The sequence below is a fragment of the Rhinoraja longicauda genome, chromosome 41 (genome assembly GCF_053455715.1).
Source record: "Rhinoraja longicauda isolate Sanriku21f chromosome 41, sRhiLon1.1, whole genome shotgun sequence".
Taxonomy (NCBI): Eukaryota; Metazoa; Chordata; class Chondrichthyes; order Rajiformes; family Arhynchobatidae; genus Rhinoraja; species Rhinoraja longicauda.
This window is the reverse complement of record NC_135993.1, coordinates 319,159-341,251: the sequence shown is the minus strand read 5'-3', so window position 1 is coordinate 341,251 and position 22,093 is coordinate 319,159. Positions and strand designations below refer to the sequence as shown.

Below are 22,093 nucleotides of genomic sequence, written 5' to 3'. Positions count from 1 at the left end.
GGGGGTGGAGACTGGGTCTCTAGGGTGGGGGTGGAGACTGGGTCTCTAGACTAGAGTGGGGGTGGAGACAGGGTCCCTAGGGTGGGGGTGGGGACTGGGTCCCTAGGGTGGGGGTGGGGACTGGGTCTCTAGACTAGAATGGGGATGGGGACTGGGTCCCTAGGGTGGGGTGGGGACTGGGTCCCTAGGGTGGGGTGGGGACTGGGTCCCTAGGGTGGGGGTGGGGACTGGGTCTCTAGACTAGAGTGGGGGTGGGGACTGGGTCTCTAGACTAGAGTGGGGATGGGGACTGGGTCCCTAGGGTGGGGGTGGGGACTGGGTCCCTAGGGTGGGGGTGGAGACTGGGTCTCTAGACTAGAGTGGGGGTGGAGACTGGGTCCCTAGGGTGGGGGTGGGGACTGGGTCTCTAGACTAGAGTGGGGGTGGGGACTGGGTCTCTAGACTAGAGTGGGGATGGGGACTGGGTCCCTAGGGTGGGGTGGGGACTGGGTCTCTAGACTAGAGTGGGGGTGGGCACTGGGTCTCTAGACTAGAGTGGGGGTGGGGACTGGGTCTCTAGACTAGAGTGGGGGTGGGGACTGGGTCTCTAGAGTGGGGGTGGGGACTGGGTCCCTAGGGTGAGGAGTGGGTCCTAGCGTTGAAGTTTAGACCCCTTGAATGAGGTGTGGAGACTGGGTCCCTTGGGTAGGGGACCCGGGGGAGGGGAGGGGGCTGGATCCTGGGGCAGGGATGGACACTGGGTCTCTAGGGTTGGGGGGGATGAAGACTGGGCGCCTGGACCCAGATTCTGGGGGTGAGGGCTCTGTCCCAGGAGGGAGAGACAGGTATTGGAGGTTGGGGGGTGAATGTGAGAGAAGAGGGGGGCGGATGAGAGGTGGACAGTGATGAGAGGGGAGGGGGCAACCTGGTTTGTGCCTGCCATTTGGGTGACGGGGTGAGGTATTGGCATTAATCCACAGACCCTGTTGGGCTGAGGGACAGGCAGGGTTCAGTGATTTATCTCTCTCATTGCCAGGAGCCCAGCCCACCTCCTGTACCTAGCCAGCTCTGGTATGCACCAGTCTCCTCTGTTTGCTTCCCTTCACTTATTTTGCTGGCAGCCCCTCTCTCACTGAAATTCTGGAAGATTGCAGTTTCATTTGTTTCTTCAACATTTGACGTAATCGACTGGAGTCTTTTGTATGTGACAACCTGTTACATGGATGGCACATTGGTTAAATTTCTCAAAAAATACTCACATATAGACATTTAGTATCAATGCTCAAGCCAGCTTCGTATTATTTTCTGTCAACTCTGATCTTTCCTAAGTTACACTATTCATCTTGGTGTATATTTAGTTTATTTTTCTGATTTTATGTTGTAATTTCTACTGCACTGTCAGCCTTTTAATTCAATGTGGTGTGTCATGAATAACTTCAGGGATTGTGTAAGATTGAATTCTAGAGGTTGTAGCTTTTGAGCAAAATTTTGTGTAAATGGGTGAGCACCTTAAATTGTAAGTGTTTAGTTTATTTTATCACGTGTACTAAAGTACAGTGAAAAGCATTATGTTTTGCGTTATCCTGTTAGTGAAAAGACAAGACATGGTTGCAATCAAGCCATCCACAGTGTGCAGATACAGGATAACGGGTATAATGTTTAGTTGAAGGTAAAGTTTGCTTAAACGTGGTTTGAAGGTCTCCAATGAGATAAATGGGAGGTCAAGACCACTCTGGTTGGTGAGAGGACGGTTCAGTTACCTGATAACAGTTGGGAAGAAACTGACTCTGAATCTGGAGGTATGACTATAGACAATAGGTGCAGGAGTAGGCTATTCGGCACCTCGAGCCAGCACCACCATTCAATGTGATCATGGCTGATCATTCTCAATCAGTACCCTGTTCCTGCCTTCTCCCCATACCCCCTGACTCTGCTATCCATAAGAGCTCTATCTAGCTCTCTCTTGAATGCATTCAGAGAATTGGCCTCCACTGCCTTCTGAGGCAGAGAATTCCACAGATTTACAACTCTCTGACTGAATGTGTTTTCAAACTTTTGTACCTCGTCTGATGGGAGAGGGGAGAAGAAGGAATGACTGAGATGAGACCAGTCCTTGATTATGCTGGTGGCCTTGCCGAGTTTTAAATTGAAGAGTAATACAGTGTGAAAGTTGGATGCAGTGTTTTAAATTACGTTCAACATATATAAAACCACGAATACTTGAGGTTGACTGCAGCATGTGGGTTACCTGTTGTATTTCCCATTGTTGCTTACGTGTATGGATTCGACAGTTTATGAGAACTCTCCATGTGAAGGCTGCATGATAATTATGCTCAACACTTCAGTGTTTTGCAGGAAAAACTTCATGAAATTATAATTTATTCAGGATTTAGTGAATTTGAAATCAATTTTACATCCAAGCCAGTGCTGATGCTGGGTGATGCCATGCCTTGCAATTTTGTCAATCACAATTGGAGGTAGATTGTAAATCTTCCTGTATGTTGCCTTAGCAGTGCTTGCCAATATCCAAAGCTGCTCCTCGTTTTGCATTTCACGTACCAACTGTCCCATGGCACTCCCGAGATAGTTCTATGTTTCTACAGCTAAGTTGTGGATTGATTTGAGCCTGAATTCCTGGTTACCAAAGGTTGTTTGTGACTGTCCTAAACTTTGGTTTGATGTGGAATCCTTACAGGCAAAGTTATTCTCTGGTTGAGTTTGATCTGGAATTGCAAAATAAAACTATTATTTAATAAGAGAGGATTAATTTCAATTTCATTGTGTAATTTATTTGTTTATTGTGTTTATTAACCAAGTTATTTGTTTGTTGTGCCTGAAATTTTTTAATTCTTGTGTGCACTAACATGATAGATGTTGGGAAAGGATACATAGCTATTTTAGTTTTGACCTAACCCAAGCAGCCAACATATCTGGTGGTGATGCCTCAAAATAGAAGAGGGTGCGGAGAATGTCACAAATGTATTCATGGTGAAATTAATCTTTGGATGATTGGCTGAGGCTAGGATGAATTTGTTTCTTGACATTGTTTTTTATAAAAAATCAGTTTGGCATTGATAGGGAGCCTCAGTGGTTGTGAACCAAGGTGCTTTGCCTCTAATTTTTCTTCTCCACCCCTCATCTGAGGAAACTAGTTGTAGCATTTTGAATTTTGTATGGCTCTGTAGCAGAATAGTTCAATGTGGTCGGAAGAAGGGTCTCAAGCCACAACGTCACCCATTCCTTCTCTCAAGAGATGCTACCTGTCCTGCTGAGTTACTCCAGCACTTTGCGTCTATCTTAGATCAATGTGGTAGTAGCTTTGTGTATCTAGTGTGTTTCTTGCTGCATGTTCAGTTATTTAGGACTACAGGTGAATAAAAGGTTATTTGAAGGGTGATATTTTCCTCGCATTTCAATATTGAAGAACAACAGAATTTAAAAGTTAAAAATTTGAATCTGCAGTGCGTGTTAGTAGTCTGATTCATTGATACAAGTTGGTAATAAGAATGAATGGAATGGTGGCAGGAAGACTAATGACTCTAGCACCCTGTCCAGAAGATCACTAGTTGAAATTTTCAGCCTCTGGTGTTGATTTGACAACAGTGCAAGGTACAAGTCAATTTTCTGCTGCATTTGTGTCACAGGTGCCATTGCTGCAAAGTGAATACAGAAACATGACCAATGTTCAAGACTTAGTTATTCAACATACAGCTTAGATAGCAGATGCTTGGGAATTGTATTGCAAAAGAACATTTCTCTCTCTTCCCTCTCAAACTCCACATCCCAAAACACTTCTTCCATTGAATAATTTTTGAAGTGCAGTCAGTGTTGTGATGCGGTAGTTAGTTACAGTGCTGTGTTATCACATCGTTTTGCTGATATTGGTTGAGAGGCAAATGTTGATTTTGGTCATTGACTAATGCCTTAAGAACTCTATTAACCAAGTAAGGAGTTAGAGCGATCCTTGGTTTTACATTTCAAATTGACAAGAGTCCCTTCAAAACGTTGTTCCCTCTGTACTGCATTTACGTCTTCAGAGTGGAATGGAGTCTTTCTCGGGAGAGCTAGTCACTGATTCTCAACAATAGGAATGGAATATAAAGCTGCTTAAGGCTGAGCAATAGTATTGGTCTGACCTATGTTAAGATTAAAAGCTGGCATGAAGTATACAAATGGATGTACAGGGATAGTAGAGAAATCTGCTTTTTCCAATCAGGCACTTCACTTTGCTGCCTTTCTCCCCATTTGGTCTTATGCTTCTTTCCTATTGCAGCACCTATATTGAGCCCAGCAGCCTTGCCTGAACTCCCTTCAGTGGTTAGTCATCCTGCTGTGCAAACAAATACCTGATGTCTGTCCTAAATCTGCACTTTGCAAATTTGAATCTTTGCTTCTAGTGTCAAAATTTCCATTTTTGAGAGCAAAATAAACTTTGCTTCACCATGGGAGCACAGTCGGTGTCCCTCTTGTAAACAAAGTTCACTCATAAACACGATGCTGGTGAACATGAGACTAGGTTGTTTTCTCCTGGGTCACTCAGTATTTTTAAATCATTACAAAGATGCTGAAATACATATAGATTAGCAACATGGTGGGTAAATATAATTTATATGGGAACACCCTTCTGTTTTGAAGGTATCTGACCACTATATATGTGCCCATTGGCCTGTATTTAGTCTGCTTAAACTATCAGATACCTGTCCAAGTGAAACAGACTGAGATGTTCATTGGGTTCATTGTTTATTGTCTGTTCTCCCTGTAAAGGAGTAAATTGGTTGTGTGGGTGCCATGTCTTCAGGTTTTTTAAAGCACCCTTTTGAAGATGTGCAGCTCCATAAACGCCAACACATAGAACAATTACCCAAATATGTCAACAGTGGTTAATGTTCAGCCAATTAGCAATAGAAATACGCGACGACCTGGAGAAAGGGATCAAGCTTGGTTCTGCTTGTTTTCTTGGACTGGAGCCTTCTAGTGTTTTAATTATTCTTTATTTAATGGAGGATTATTGATGCTGTCTGGGTAGCTGAGGTCCATGCAAGCTCATGGTGGCTTGATTTGTATTTGGCACTGTTAGACTTCTAAACATAGATCCAGTTGGAGGTTGGAAGGCTTTTGTGTAGCTATACTGAGCATTTGTAATCTTTTGCTGCCTTGCTCCTGCCCCCAATAAATCTGTAGCGGGGAGATTTATGGAACATTTAACAGAACAGCACAGGAACGGGCACCAGCCCACAATGTTTGTGCCGAACACGATGCCCGGTTAAACCGATCTCATCTGCCTGTACATGATCCATATCCCTCTATTTCTTGCACTTCTATGTGCCTATCTAAAAGCCTCTTAAATGCCTCTAGTGTGTCTACCTCCACCACCATCCCAGCAATGTGTTCCAGGCCCCATTACTCTATGTAAAAAAAACTTGCCCTGTGCATCGCCATTAAACTTTCCCCCTCTCACCTTAAAGCTGTGCCCTCTAGTGTTGGATATTTCCACCGTAGGAAAATGGTTCTCACTGTCTCCCCTATCAATACCCCTCATAATTTTATATATCTCTATTATCTCCCCTCAACTTGACATTTCAGAGAAAACAATTCAAGTCTATCCAACGTCTCCCTGTGGTGGAAACCCTTTCATCCAGGCAACATTCTGGCAAGCCACTTCTGCACCCTCAAGCCTCCACAACTTTCCTGTAATGGGACAACCAGAACTGTGTGCAATTCCCCATATGCATCCTGATCAAAGCTCTATTGAACTGCATCCTGACTTCCTGACTCTTGTATTCAATGCTCCTTGCAATGAAGACAAGCATACCATATGCTACCTATACCATCCCATCTATTTGTGCTTCCACCTTTAGTGAGCTATGAACTTGGAGTCCAAGATCTCTGTGTACCTCATTGCTGTGGAGGGTCTTGCCATTAACTGTGTACTCCCTCCCTGCGTACTCTCCTGAAGTGCAACACCCCAGACTTGCTTGAGTTAAACTCCATCTGCCATTTCTGTAGCTGATCTATATCCAGCTGTATCTTCTGACAGCATTCCACACTGTCTGCAACTCCTGTTTTGGTGTCATAAGCAAACTTACTCACCAACCCATCTATATTTACGTCTCGGTCATTTATATTTATTTCACAAAATGTTGGAGTAACTCAGCAGGTCAGGCAGCATCTCAGGAGAGAAGGAATGGGTGACGTTTCGGGTCGAGACCCTTCTTCAGACTGATGTCAGGGGGGTGGGACAACGGTCATTTATATGATCTACATACAGCAGAGATCCCAGCACAAAGCACCAGCCAGAATATCCCTTCCACCACAACCATGTGTCTTCTATGAATAAGCCAGTTCTGAATCCATAAGACCAAGTCATCATGAATTTCATATCTTATCTTCTGGATCAGCCTACCATGAGAGACCTTATCAAAAGCCTTTCTAAAATCCATCTGCCGCCCTACCTTCATCAATCTATACAAGTGAAAATCTTTTCTCTGTGGATCAATAGCTTCATTTGACTGTTAGACTTCTTTTTTCTTGTTTCTCAGTACCACAGTCATTACAACGATGTCTGAAGAAGGGTCTCAACCCGAAACGTCACCCATTCCTTCCCTCCAGAGATGCTGCCTGTCCCGCTGAGTTACTCCAGCATTTTGTGTCTACCTTTGATTTAAACCAGCATCCGCAGATATTTCCGACCTATTACAACGATGTCTTGGGCAGGTGATACTTTGCTGCTTCTTGGATACTCTGACAGCGGCCCTGAGACTGCAGAATTTGGGGTGGGGATTGAGAATGAGAGAGGGACATTGCTGTCATGTCCACACCCTCCATATTTTTGCTTAGCCTGGTCTATTGCTTTGTGGGCAATAATAGGTGGTGTGGGTTAATCTGGCTCCCTGTCATGAATTGGGGCTGCCTGCATTGACTGCCACACTCGATCAGGCAGGAGAAAATAGGCTAATGACTCGATTGCAGATCACTTGTAACAGGCAATGCACCAGCAAATAGCCACAAACGAGTATCTGCTTATAAAATCCACATAGCTAGCTGCTTGATGATTAGCTGTTTAATATAACAAAATAATTTTCCATTCTTGGAACATTTAGATACTTGATTGGAAATGTGTAATATGTTTTATTTTAGGGAGACCCATAACTTGTACTGCATTCCTCCAAGTGCAGTAAGTCAAACCATTGTGCACTCATGGAAGTGCTTTTTCAAACTTGTTCAAATTTTCCATATTTCCTCACCAGGCATTTGGCCCGTTGAGCCTCTGCCAGCTGTCAAAGCATTCCTGTCAGTCCTCGCTTATTTCCCTATAACCTATTTTCTTGACCATCGACTCCCTCCAATTCTCCTCCCACCTACCTACACGAGGGATAATTCAGAATTGCCATTTAATCTACCAACCAGCAAGTCTGTGGGATGTTGGACAAAAGGGGAGCTGCTTGGGCAAATCCACATAGTAACAGAGAATAGAGGCTGTGTAGAGTTTACAGAGTGGCAGCGTGATCCAAACGAGTGAAATTGACCAAAGATAAATGCAGGCAATTCACTTTGCTGGATGGGATGCGAGCGTAGGTCGTAGTTTTATTTATTGCTCATTTCTAACTGCCCTTAAATTGAGTGGCATGCTATGCCATTTGAAACAGGAATCAGCCATGTTGTAGTTGGGTCTGGAATCTATCATTGGACCTGCAAATTTCTTTCTGTCCAGTTTCTTACTGAACTGGATTGTTGTAAAAAGCTATCTAGGAGTGTTACAGGTGCCAATTATTCCAGAATTTGAACTTGAACTCCCCAGCTGCAATGGTGAAATTCAGTGTTCCAGTGGTAATTGATGGTACTCATTGGTATACAGTGCCTGTGTTACAGGACTTGTACCTACTTATTTTACTCCAGCTCTCCTGTCCTGGTGAATCAAAGGCAGATGCATATTCTTACTTGGTTAAATGGTCCATCGTTTACAATTATCTGGTGATTGCTGATTTTGTTTTGTGTCTACCATTGTCAGACTATTCAGTACGTCAATGCAAACAATTGCCTCACCTGCAGTGTTTTTAAACATTTCTAAAAAAAAATGGGTCTGAAGAAGGAACGTGAATATTTGTTCTCTATCTTCTGGATATTCAGACTGTTTACGTTGTTTCCTTTAAATTGTCTGCACGGACCAGTCAAATTGCCTCAGAGTAAGATTTAGAATCAACCTTTCTCAATCTGTAATTTGGAACTACACTATGGTGCAATAACCCATTGTGTTCTTGACGCAATGGTCTGTAATACTGGTTACGTAACAACTGTGTAGATGATGTAAAGTAGCTTATCACGTTTTACTTATTAGGTAGTGTCTATGTAGAAATATCCAAGCAATGTTTTTGCAATTAAACTAAAGTTTGTTTGCTGAGGGGTAGTGACTTTGAGTCCCTGACTTCATTGAGTTTTCTTTTTACAGAAGTATTGTAGGCTGTTGGTCTATAGAAATTGTTGGTGTGGTATTGATTAGTGAATCTAGAGGGCAGGCTCACAACATAGGAATAACTGAATGGGTAGTTTATTCTGAAGAAGGGTGTCGACCCAAAACGTCACCCATTCCTTCTATCCAGAGATGCTGCCTGTCCCGCTGAGTTGTGTCTATGGACAGTTTATTACTGTAGTCTGTATGGCTTTCCTGTTCTTACAAAGATTCCGTTCTGAATGAGACAATTTGAAGATCTGTCAAAATGGGACAGTTGCATGTGTTTAAGTTTTTTAAAGGTGGTTTTGTATTTTCTTCCACCCATACTGAAGTGCTTGTTTTGGAATGATGTAGCTGTCCAAACAAACTGGGCAGCAGGAAATATGCTGAGGTGGTTTTGGGCAGTTCCTCTGTCAGGCGATTGAATTCAGTAGCTTTCATTGGAAACTACTCTATGGTCTGCTTGCTCTCCAGCGCCCTACATCCTCCCTCATACTACTGTCCTGTTAGCTCCAGATATGTACCTTGGCACAGAACTAAATGGTCGGCTAGCTACTTGGAGTGCAGGAGCACATCGTAGCCAAGTCTGATCACTGCCCCACAATCCCCTACCCCGCACCCCTGACCCACTTCCTTGAACCATGAAGCCAATTATAATACAGTACCTCAATTGTACCGGGGTCAAACATTGAATCTCTTGGTCTACATAGTTTGGCCTATTGTCTGAACAATTACGGGTTGATGTACTATATTTTAAAGTTTAAATGAAATTCCTATAACAATATAACTTTGAAATGAAAGCAGGGTTTTTTTTCTGTATGGTCAGCTCCCTGATCAAATGTTTTGTTTCCTTTTGTGGCGACCCTATTGAAATGATTTCCACTTTGTGCAGCGTTCTCTCTGTATCCAGTATGTGCCAGCTCTGAGCGCGCTCTGAATGTTAATGAAGTCCAGATGTGGGTGGCTTTAGGAATGATGTCATACATTGATGGAACTTCACTTCTTGGCTTAATAACAGCTCCAGATGGGGCTGGCTGGTGGATTGGGGAGGGGGGAGTGCCGTGTGGCTTGGATTCTTTCTTGGGAAGCATTCCGATTATCAGACTGTTGAGGTCTTTAAACTGGGTAATGCTGGAAGTGGGTGGGGTGAGGGAGAAAAGCTGAAAACCGCACAGAATGTCAGTGGACTGATACAGATTATTTTCACTCTAGTTCCCTACTTTAGACCCAGTAGTCTGAGAAAAGTGCGAGCATTTTCCAGGTGGCTGAAAATTGTTTAATGGTTCAGAATGTGTTTGTGGATGCCTAGGATCAGATTGGAACGGAGACGGTGGCCAACGGGGAGGGGAGGAAAAGAAATATAGAAATTTGTAACAGAAGTACTCTTTAAATTGTATATTTGGTATTTATTTATTTATGTTGCCTTTTTTTGTCTTTTGATTTTAGTGACAACATGAAGCCCTAACTGCAAGAAACAAGAAAACAAACTAAATGAATGCCAGGTTTACCATGGTCTGCTGTCAGAAGTTGCCTGAAGTTGTTTCTCTGTTCAGTTTTCAGTGTTGAGAGTAGTTCTCCCAGAGTATTGCATCTGGGGGGAGGGGGTGGGTGGGCGGGGGTGTGAGGCAAAGAAGTGGGAGAATATTTTGCAATCCCCCTCATTCAAAAAAAGAATGTTTTGACAGAAAAGACACCAACTTTTTCAAAGACTACAATCTTGCTGCCCAAACTGAAAACATGTGACGTTGTCCTCTTGGTGCCCGAAGAAAAGAGACCATCGTGCAGGCTTGCGATCATGATGTTTCGGGATCAAGTTGGTGTGTTAGCTGGGTGGTTTAAGGGGTGGAATGAATGTGAACAGACTGTTGCCTTGCTGACTCTGCTGAAGAGGGTCAGTCGGACCCAGGCTCGATTTCTTCAGATTTGTTTGGAGCACTCGCTGGCCGATTGCACTGAGATCCACATACTGGAGGGAGAGGCCAATGATGCTGGTGAGTCCTTCATGTAAAACGTGCGGAATTAAAATGTAATAGGTAAACTTTAATGCAAGCTGTTTGTAGGTCTTGTGTATTTTGCTGTGGTTATTACTGGATGATAATTGTCAGTGGGCCTATTATAATAATGTTACTATTAGACAATAGACGCAGAAGTATGCCATTCGGCCCTTTGAACCAGCGCCACCATTCAATGTGATCATGGCTGATCATTCTCAATCAGTACCCCGTTCCTGCCTTCTCCCCATACCCCCTGACTCTGCTATCCTTAAGAGCTCTATCTAGCTCTCTCTTGAGTATATTATATACGCTAGTTAAAAATAGCTAGCTTTCCTAGTACTTTCCATTAATTAAACATGGGAGTTTCCTGACAAAGTTGTATTGCCCATGATCAGTGAGCAGGGTTTGTCATGGCTTCTGACTTGCTGGCTGACCCCCTGTGCTGACTTTTAAACACATCATTGTTACTTTCTCATTGCTTCATGGTCTTGCGCCTCCCTTCGTGGCAGCCCTCGGATCTGAGCTCCATTTGTGTCATCTTGTTCTTTAATGAATCATCCTGACCATACTTTCCACATTACAGGGACCATCCATAATCCATAATTCCCTCAAATCTTTGCCGTTACTTTCCTCTTCAGAATGCTTCTTGAAAACCTAACTTTGCGTAGACTTTTGGTCACTTGCTGTTTTATTTTTGATGGATTCTGTGTAAGGCCTTAAGATCTTATTTCTTCAATAATTGTTGTCTTTATAACAAGGTCCTATAGAATTCACAAAATCAATTTCTCTATTGTGAAGCTGGTCTGATTGCCAATGGTTTTGGGAGATTTTAGATGATTTGGATGTGCATAAAAACATTTAAAAGGAACTAGAATTCAGTTTTCATACTGCTAGTTTTGTCTGAACTACTGATGTAACTTATGTTTGCCATCTCCTGATGTCTCATGATCTGATCAATAATGCTTAGCCTATAATGTTAGTTTTAAACATAATGTAAGAAAATCAAGAAAAACATTGTGTAAAATGAACCTACCTACACTTGGAGCTGAGTGTTAGTGTTAGATCCCTGGGTAGTAAATGGAGCCTTTATTCCTGCTTTGCTTAGTTTATACAAAGGATTTTCAGCTTTCAAAATATCCTATTTGAGCTTGTGGTGTTGGTATTTTTGTTAGAGTAGTTTTTTCATACTTGTATCAAAAGGTTCCTTTAGTAAAATCTGGACTGTCTTGTTAAATGTCACAGAGTGCAGTATTCAGCCACTTTAAGAATACACTTTTACTCTGCAAGTTTAGCTTTATTTTGTATATGATTGCAACAATTTAATTCTCTTTTGCAATTACAAAATATTTGATTGGAGCAGTGGACCATGATGGCACTTCTTACATGCAAATTGTAGATAACTACAAAGTCCTCAATTGTTGATATTTGGGATGGGATTGTTTTAGAATAGAACTAAACATTCATTTTATGCAGTGCAGAATTGTCAGGCATATATAACCACCAAGTTGAGACTTGGCATTTAATGGGCTGATGTATCCTTTGTAAAAACAATGGTCTGAAGAAGGGGCTCGACCCAAAACGTCACCCATTCCTTCTCTCCTGAGATGCTGCCTGACCTGCTGAGTTACTCCAGCATTTTGTGATACCTTCGATTTGTACCAGCATCTGCAGTTATTTTCCTACTTTGTATACAACAGGTCACTTGCCAAGCTGAAAAAAATAACGCCCTTAATGATTCAATTTGAGATTGTGTCAAATTTTATGGGTTCACCTGCACCCTCTTCTTTCTCCCACTCAAACTCTCGGCATGGTCTGATGGAAATACAGTACTCTCATTCACCTCTAAGTGAAACGGTAAACCGAGACCTTGTGAATAGAAGATTGTTTGGGACTGTTTTAAGAGCGGCTCTGAGTTTTACTGGCCAAGAACTTTACACCAAAAATACCAGGGAGACCAGCCTGACTTTAGCCAAGTCTTGGTAAGCAAAGAGTCGCCACATAAAGTTGCAAAGCATTCAATTTCACACAAGCCATTTTTAACAAGTTAATTTGTGATTCCCACGCCGGGTTCTTGTTTGTTCTTTCCGTCCTCTTTCCCTCCCCCACCAGGTTCTCGTCTGTTCTTCCTGTCCTCTTCCCCCCCACCCCCCGCCCCCGGCGGTTCCCCCACGCATCTGATCATGCCTACTCCTCTCACACACCCCCCACCCGGCCACAGCAATTGGGGGCTAGCTCAGACAGAACCGAGAGCACTGAGCATTCGCTCACTCACTCTGATTCACAGAGGCCATTCTTGTCCCTTCCCACTCGCTCGCCCCAGTAACTAAGCAGAATCAGTTTTCAGTTTGGGCCTTGTTTCTGTACATCAGCAGTCATCCAAACCACCAAAAGAACCGTCCTTTTGTTTTAAGAAAAAGAACATGTCAACACTAAACAGAATAGTCAGGCAAAGAGGACTTTGTTCTAGCATGGCTGTTTCTGTTGTACACAGTTGGGAAATTCCAAGTAGTTGGACACTGAGAATCTTCCTTGAGCAAGGTGGTGTCTGTATGCTGACAGGAGCTAGTGCTTTATCCCAACAGGCACAATCATCAAATACCTCCTCATTTTTGAAAATGCTGGCACGTCAGGTGCTCTTCTGTTCCATTCAGTAAAACTGCCTGAATTGCAGTGTGACTTTGTTTTTGCCCTTGATGTACAATATATTGGTACAAAGAGAGAATGCTAGAAGCACTTGGGCCAAGCGACATCCATGAGAAGGGACATGATTAGTGTTCTGGGTCAATTACCCTTGATCAAAGCTTCCAGCATTTTGTTATTCTTTGAATTTCCAGCATCATTCCATTCCATCAGTAGTTTTATTCCACTGTACTGATCCCTGCCATAAATACTCACCAACCTGTCAACTCCTCCAAGGTGATGCCCCAATAAGATTACTTTCATTCTTCAACTCCAGGAATATTGTTCCCGTTTTGTTCCTGTTCATTCTCTGTTCCTCTCCCCCCCCCCCCCCCCCCCCACCCCGCTCACGTACAAAACCAACCTTTACGTAATTTATTTTGCACTCCAGCTGTGCGATTGCTTAGTTGAACAAGTTGTTGGCGAGGCCACACTTAGATATTGTGTCGAGTTTTGGTCACCCTGCTGTAGGAAAGATGCCACTAAGCTGGAAAGTGTACAGAGAAGTTTTCTGAAGAGGTTCCCAGGATTTGAAGGCCTGAGTTACAGGGTGAGGTTGGGAAGCTGAGGCTTTCCTCCCTGGACCACAGAAGGGTGATCTTATCCAGTGAAATAAAATCAAGGAATAGGTAAGGTGAATGCCCAGTCTTTTTCCGAGGTTAGGAGAATCAAGGATGATATATATGAGAGGGGAAAGATATAATAGCTACTTTGTCACACCGGGTTCACCCCTGAATATAAGGACGATATATATGAGAGGGGAAAGATATAACAGCACCTTTGTCACACCGGGTTCACCCCTGAATATAAGGACGATATATATGAGACGGGAAAAATATAACAGCAACTTGGTCACACCGGGTTCACCCCTGAATATATGGAATGAGCTGCCAGAGGAAGTAGTTGAGGCAGATGCAATGACATTTAAAAGACATTTGGACAGGGATATGGGTCAAACGCAGGCAAATGGGACTGGCTTAAATGGGCATCTTGGTTTGCAGAGACGAGCTGGGCCGAAGGGCCTGTTTCTCAACTATAGCTTTGCATCAATAAACATTTTGCCGTCTTCACTTACTGTACCTGCTTATCCACTTCTGTCATGAACAAAAACCCCAGATCCCTCAGAGATGCATTAATTCGCAGTCTTGTTCCTTGTACACAAAAGGATAATTGCATGTTTCTCTATTATTCATCACACCAGTTCAAAGCTTGGTAGGTTGTAACGTTTTGCTCTGTTAGCTGAAAATAAAAGATGCTGTTCCAGAATGGATTGTGGCCTGTAAGTTGTAGCTGAGGTAATTTATATAAGAACTGAACTAACATGAATTTGCCATGTGGACCTTCGTGCCTGCTTGACATTCAGTCAGACCATAGCTGATAAGACCTCCTCGGCTCTTCCTGCACTTATCCTGATCTCTTTTTAAAAAATATTATGGGAACCAATCTGTCTTGAATATGCTCAATGATTCTCTACAGGTCTTGGTTAGTGAATTCCAAAGATTCTCTTGTCTCTGGCTCAACTGTCCAGAATGGCTGACCCCTTTAGAGACTAACTCCTGGTTTCAGACTCCTTTGCCAGGTGAAATGTCAACTCCACAGCTCTGCTAAGAGCCCCACAAGAATTTTGTGCATTTCTATTTTTGTTTGTCTGAACGAGAGTACAGGCTGATCGCTCCTCATGTGACAAGCCTGCCATCCCAGGAATCAGTCTGCTGAAACTTTGCTGCACTTCAATCGCAATTATAAATCCTTGTTCTGGTAGGGAGACTGTGCTTGTACTGAGGATTCCCGATGTGGTCTCTTCAGGGGTCTATTATTGAAGCAAGATGTCTCTGCTACAGTAATAGGAGGCCACGGTACTGCTAGCCTTCCGAATCGCTTATTAAACTGCATCTTAACTTTATACCATAACAATATTAGTGTCTCCATGTAGAAACAAAGAACCGCAGGTGCTGGTTAATGCACAAATGGACACAAAGTGCTGGAGTAACTCAGCAGGTCAGGCAACATCTCTGGCAAATATAGGTGACGATTCTGAAGAAGGGTTTTGACCTGAAACGTCACCTATCCATATTCTCCAGAGATGTTCCTTGACTTGCTGAGTTACTCCAACACTTTGTGTCCTCTGGGTCTCCAAATACCTTTAAGTCTCTTGCTATTTAAAAAAAAAAAAAAATTTGGAGATACAGCGTGGAAACTGGCCCTTCAGCCAACGAGCCCATGTCGATCAGCAATCTCCGTTACATTAGCACTCACTACACACTCGGAACAATTTACAATTTTTACCGAAGCCAATTAACCTATAAACCTGTATGTCTTTGGAGTGTGGGGAAATACCGGAGCACCCAGGGAAAACCCACGTGGAGAACGTACGAACTCCGTACAGACAGCACCTATAGTCAGGATCAAACCCGGGGCACAGTACAGTGAAAGGTACAGGTAAGGTACACTGAAAATTGAAGCATGTTTGCAGATTATGAAATGTGTGCGCACTAATTATAAACTTGAAGACTGGTTGCATATAAGCTGAAACTTCACTTATAAATTATAGTTTGTGATTGACACATTAGGTGAGCCATTTAAGCCTGCTGTCGAATTATTAGATTGCGGTCGATTTGTACTTCAGGTCTGTGTCCCCACAAGTTCTATCTTAGTCAAAGTTATATAGCATAGAAACAGGTCCTTGGCCCAACGTGCCCATGCCGACCAACATGTCCCATCTACACTAGTCCCACCTGCCTGTGTTTGGCCTAGACCCACCTGCCTGTGTTTGGCCCATATCCTTCTAAACTTATCCTATCCATGTACCTGTCCAAATGTCTTTTAAACATTATTGAACTGGTTAAATGGATTTGACCGAATCCAATCTTTTAAACATTTGTAAACCTTGGACTTGAGGGTCAAAGCTGATTTTTGTTTCAATCTGTCTTTTGTAGGAAGAGGAATGTTGCAAGTAGAATAAACTTGGGCATCATGGTCACTTATCCTAACACGATTAATGAATGCCGTTAAATATTCCTGTAATTTTTCTTTTCAGTAAAAGGTGCTTTCTTTCTGCACAATACCAGTGCTATCGAACAAATAAACGCAGATGCGAGAAATCTGAGACAAAAACAAAGGCTGGAAATGAAGGATCTTCGACTTGAAATATTAATTGTTTCTCTTTACCAGACCTGAGTATTTTCTGCATTTGTACTAAACTTAGGGCAGTATTTTGGAGACTATTTATCAAATTGTGGCTTTTTTCTTTGTCTTGTGGTGACTCTCGCTGAATATTTTTAGTTCCATTGCAGCAGTTTAAATGTGGATGAGAATGTAGATGGCGTTGTTAGTGCGTTTGCAGATGCCATATGTAGCATGCAATGATGGTTTTCAAAGATAGCAGTGGGGTCTTGATCAACTGAGCCGATGGGCTGAGGAATGGCAAATGGAGCTTAATTCACATGCAACGTGTTGCATTTTGGTAAGAAAAATTAGGGGAGGACGTGCACAGTAAATAGGAAGGTGCTTGGGAGTATTGTAGAACATAGAGACATGGGGATGCCAGTACATAACTCACTGAAAGTAGAGACCCACAGGGTGGTGACGAAGCTGTTTGACATGCTTGCCTTTCATCGGTCAGGCTATTGAGTTTAGGAGTTGAGGCGTCCAGTTACATTTGTACAATGTGTTGGTGAGGCTACATTTTGAACACTGCAACAGTTCTGGTTTTCGTGCTACAGGAAGGATGTCATTCAACTGGAAAAGGTGTTTTTAAAAAAAAAGGATTTAAGAGGATATTACTGGAACTAGAAGGGTTGAGTTATAAGGAGGGCCTGGGTAAGCTTGGACCTTTCTTCCCTGGAGAGGAGGTGCCTAAGTGGTGACATTTTACAGAGATAGATAAAAGTTGTGAGGGGCATAGATAAGGTGAATAGCCACAATCCTTACCCAGGTAGGCCAGCTTAAACCTAGTGGGCATAGGTTTAAGGTGAGTGGAGAAAGTTTTAGAAGCGATCTGAGGGGCTACTTTGTCCATAGAGGATGGTGCATGGATGAAATGAGCTACCAGAGGTTAGGGTAGGTACAATTACAACATTTAAAAGACACTTGGAAAGTCATGTGGATAGGGAAGGTTACATAGAAAAATAGGTGCAGGAGTAGGCCGTTTGGCCCTTTGAGCCAGCACCGCCATTCAATATGATCATGGTGATCATCTATAATTTGTACCCCGTTCCTGCTTTTTCCCCATATCCCTTGATTCCTTTAGCCCTAAGAGCCAAATCTAACTCCCGCTTGCAAACATCCAATGAATTGTCCTCCGCTGCCTTCTGTGGCAGAGAATCCCACAGATTCACAACTCTCTGGGTGATAAAGTTTTTCTTCATCTCAGTCCTAAACGGCCTATCCCTTATTCTTAAACTGTGACCCCTGGTTCTGGACTCTCCCAACATTGGGACCATTTTTTCTGCATCTAGCCTGTCCAATCCTTTAAAAAATTTATGTTTCTATAAGATCCCCTCTCATCCTTCTAAATTCCAATGAATACAAGCCCAGTCGACCGATTCTTTCTGCAGCTGCGGCTCACCGGTAGTCTCTCTGTTTTTTTTCATATCATATCATATCATATATATACAGCGCGGAAACAGGCCTTTTCGGCCCACCAAGTCCGCGCCGCCCAGCGATCCTCGCACACTAACACTATTAACACTATCCTACACCCACTAGGGACAATTTTTACATTTACCCAGCCAATTAACCTACATACCTGTACGTCTTTGGAGTGTGGGAGGAAACCGAAGATCTCGGAGAAAACCCACGCAGGTCACGGGGAGAACGTACAAACTCCTTACAGTACAGCGCCCGTAGTCAGGATCGAACCTGAGTCTCCGGCGCTGCATTCGCTGTAAAGCAGCAACTCTACCGCTGCGCTACCGTTACCGTTTTGTTTTTTTTGTCAATGTCGTTGTTAAATGTACGTTTTGTTTTATTTTTAATTCTGTGTATGTAGGGGGGTGGTGGGGGGGTTGGGGGAAACCTTTTTTTCAAATCTCCTCCTCAAAGGAGATGCGACCTTTACCGTGTCGTATCTCCGTTCGCGCTACGGCCTAACATCGTGGAGTCGGCGGCCTCCAGCTGGGATCGACCTCAAAGACTCCGGTCGCAGGGCCTGGACTTACCATCTCGGAGGCTTCGGCCGTGGGCCCTGCAGACCGCAACATCGGGAGTTCGCAGGTCCCTGGCTGGCGACCGGCTTTTGGGAGCTCCAGCCGTAGCAACTTCGACCGCCCCGAAGCGCGAGGTACGATCAACCCGCCCGCAGGCCCTTCATCGCCCTGCGTGGCTCGGCCGCAGCACTTTCCATCGCCCGGTGGGGGCTCAGGACTTTCATCGGCCTGCTCGGCTCGGCCCTGGGACTTTCCATCGCCCGGTGGGGGCTCAGGACTTTCATCGGCCTGCTCGGCTCAGCCCTGGGACTTTCCATCGCCACGGGAGAAGAATGAGGAGGAGATAAGACTTTGCCTTGCATCACAGTGAGGGTATGCCTAGAGCAATCACTGTGATGGCTGTTTTGTGTAAAAAATTATATCTGTGTGTCTTGTGCTTTTTAAAGTCTACTGCCGGACCCTGACGTGAGAGGACGCTGGCGTTGTGTATTCGCCGCTTTTCCGTCAGGATAGTTTGTCTGTTTGTTTCTATGTTAATTGTTTTTGTAAAGCGCTTTGAGCATGTGATAAGGCGCTATATAAAATAAATGGATTATTATTATTATTATTATATGTCAGTCCCGCCATCCCGGGAATTAACCTGGAAAACCCTTGCTGCACTCCCTCAATTGCAAGAATGTCCTTCCTCAATTTAGGAGACCAAAATTGCACACAATACTCCAGGTGCGGTCTCACCAGGGCCCTGTACAACTGCAGTAGGACCTCCTTGCTCCTAAACTCAAATCCTCTCACAATGAAGGTCAACATGCCAATAGCTTTCTTCACTACCTGCTGTACCTGCATGCTTACTTTCGAGCACACCCAAGTTTCGTTGCACCTACCCTTTTCCTAATCTGACACCATTCAGGTTTGGAGCAATATGGGCCAGGTGTCATCCAGTCGGTTAGTCAACATGGGCGAGTGGGATGGAGGGCTTGTTCTATGGCTGTATGGGTAGCACGGTGGCACAGTGGTAGAGTTGCTGCCTTACAGCGCTTGCAGCGACAGAGACCCAGGTTCAATCCTGATTACGGGTGCTGTCTGTACGGAGTTTGTATGTTCTCCCTGTGACCGGGGTGGATTTTCTCCAAGATCTTTGGTTTCCTCCCATACTCCAAGACATACAGGTTTGTAGGTTAATTGGATTGGTATAGATGTAAATTGTCTAACTTAGAGTGTGAAGGATAGCGTTAATGTGCGGGGATTGCTGGTTGGTGTGCTGGAAAGAACTGCAGATGCTGGTTTAAATCGAAGGTAGACACAAAATGCTGGAGTAACTCAGCGGGGCAGGCAGCATCTCTGGAAAGAAGGAACGGGCCTGAAAAAGGGTCTCGACCCAAAACATCGCCTGATCCTTCTCTCCAGAGATGCTGCCTGTCCCGCTGAGTTACTCCAGCATTTTGTGATAGACAATAGGTGCAGAAGTTGGCCATTCGGCCCTTCGAGCCAGCACCACCATTCAATGTGATCATGCCTGATCATTCTCAATCAGTACCCTGTTCCTGCCTTCTCCCCATACCCCCTGACTCCGCTATCATTAAGAGCTCTATCTAGCTCTCTCTTGAATGCATTCAGAGAATTGGCCTCCACTGCCTTCTGAGGCAGAGAATTCCACAGATTTACATCTCTCTGACTGAAAAAGTTTTTCCTCATCTCAGTTCTAAATGGCCTACCCCTTATTCTTAAACTGTGGCACCTGGTTCTGGACTCCCCCAACATTGGGAACATGTTTCCTGCCTCTAACGTGTCCAACCAGTTAATAATCTTATATGTTTCGATAAGATCTCCTCTCATCCGTCTAATTTCCAGTGTATCCAAGCCTAGTCGCTCCTGTCCTTCAACATATGACAGTCCCGCCATTCCGGGAATTAACCTAGTAAACCTACGCTGCACGCCCTCAATAGCAAGAATATCCTTCCTCAAATTTGGAGACCAAAACTGCACACAGTACTCCAGGTACGGTCTCACTGGGGCCCTGTACAACTGCAGAAGGACCTCTTTGCTCCTATACTCAACTCTTCTTGTTATGAAGGCCAACATTCCATTGGCTTTCTTCACTGCCTGCTGTACCTGCATGCTTCCTTTCAGTGACTGATGCACTAGGACACCCAGATCTCGTTGTACGTCCCCTTTTCCTAACTTGACACCTTTCAGATAATAATCTGCCTTCCTATTCTTACCACCAAAGTGGATAACCTCACACTTATCCACATTAAACTGCATCTGCCCACTCACACAACGTATCCAAGTCACCCTGCAACCTCATAGCATCTTCCTCACAGTTCACACTACCACCCAGCTTTGTTTCATCTGCAAATTTGCTAATGGTACTTTAAATCCCTTCATCCAAGTCATTAATGTATATTGTAAAGAGCTGCTGTCCCAGCACCGAGCCTTGTGGTACCCCACAAGTCACTGCCTGCCATTCTGAAAGGGACCCATTTATCCCCACTCTTTGCTTTCTGTCTGCCAACCAATTTTCTATCCATGTCAGTACCCTACCCCAATACCATGTGCTCTAATTTTGCCCACTCATCTCCTATGTGGGACCTTGTCGAAGGCTTTCTGAAAGTCGAGGTACACCACATCCACCGGCTCTCCCCTGTCAATTTTCCTAGTTACATCCTCAAAAAATTCCAGAAGATTATTTAAGCATGATTTTCCCTTCGTAAATCCATGCTGACTCGGAACGATCCTGTTACTGCTATCCAAATGCTCTGCAATTTCGTCTTTTATAATTGACTCCAGCATCTTCCCCACCACAGATGTCAGACTAACTGGTCTATAATTTCCTGTTTTCTCTCTCCCTCCTTTCTTAAAAAGTAGGATAACATTAGCTACCCTCCAATCCACAGGAACTGATCCTGAATCTATAGAACATTGGAAAATGATCACCAATGCATCCACAATTTCTAGAGCCACCTCCTTAAGTACCCTGGGATGCAGACCATCAGGCCCTGGGGATTTATCAGCCTTCAGTCCCATCAGTCTACCCAACACCATTTCCTGCCTAATGTGAATTTCAAACAGTTCACCTTCGATTGCTGGTCGGTGCGGACTCTCTGGGCCGAAGGGCCTGTTTCCACGCTGTATCTCTAAAACTAAAAGACTATGTGGTGTGCGTTGTGCTGAAAATTAAATGTATGTCTCTGATTTGCACTGTTTTATCTGCAGAATATTTTTAAAGCTTGTCCATTGAATTAAATGTAATTGCTTGTCATTCACACACACGCCTGTGCCACATATACTTGAATTCAGTTATTTTTATCTTTTGACCTTGGCATATGACACATTGGTGATTTAAATGCTATTTTTACTGATGCCTGCTTCATTGTTGCAATTCTTTTCTTTTAATTTATATTCAGTGAATTACCATTTACAGTAAGTGATTTATGGTAACATTTGATTTCTTGTATCTGTTTTAAACCACTAACATCTTGTGTTTATTTGTGGTGTTTTCTATGGGACTCTCCATATTTCTGGCTGCTGTAACTCCTCGTCATCCTCCTGGTTTTACTAAAGATATACCTGAGCTCCAAGGGAGGAACAAACTGTATCGTAAGAGTGCCAACCAACGTGGAACAATCTACAACAATTTGCAGCACGTCAGACAAGGGATATGATTTGTTAGTTTCAATGTGACTTTGAATGGGATACGCATTGAGGGCTTTCGTGTGACTCAAGCCTAATGTGAGAGGAGCCTGAAGGGGTTGTTACACATAGTTCGGACTTGTGGGTAGACACAAAGTGCTGGAGTAACTCTGCCATTCAGGCAGCATCTCTGGAGAAAAAGGATGGGTCGGGGC

General features: G+C 43.8%; 2 protein-coding genes across 5 annotated transcripts in view; both read left to right on the top strand.

Annotated features, from left to right (window-relative positions):
• Positions 1–22,093, top strand: part of erh (ERH mRNA splicing and mitosis factor) — a 116,375-nt gene that overhangs the window by 18,983 nt on the left and 75,299 nt on the right. The window lies entirely within an intron of this gene.
• Positions 10,060–22,093, top strand: part of samd4b (sterile alpha motif domain containing 4B) — a 48,269-nt gene continuing 36,235 nt past the window's right edge. For all 4 annotated transcript variants that reach the window (XM_078430893.1, XM_078430892.1, XM_078430891.1 and 1 more), the window contains exon 1: positions 10,060–10,419. In XM_078430893.1, the coding sequence (XP_078287019.1) occupies positions 10,224–10,419 (196 nt within the window). In that variant the 5' untranslated portion in view covers positions 10,060–10,223. The remainder of the gene's footprint in view (positions 10,420–22,093) is intronic.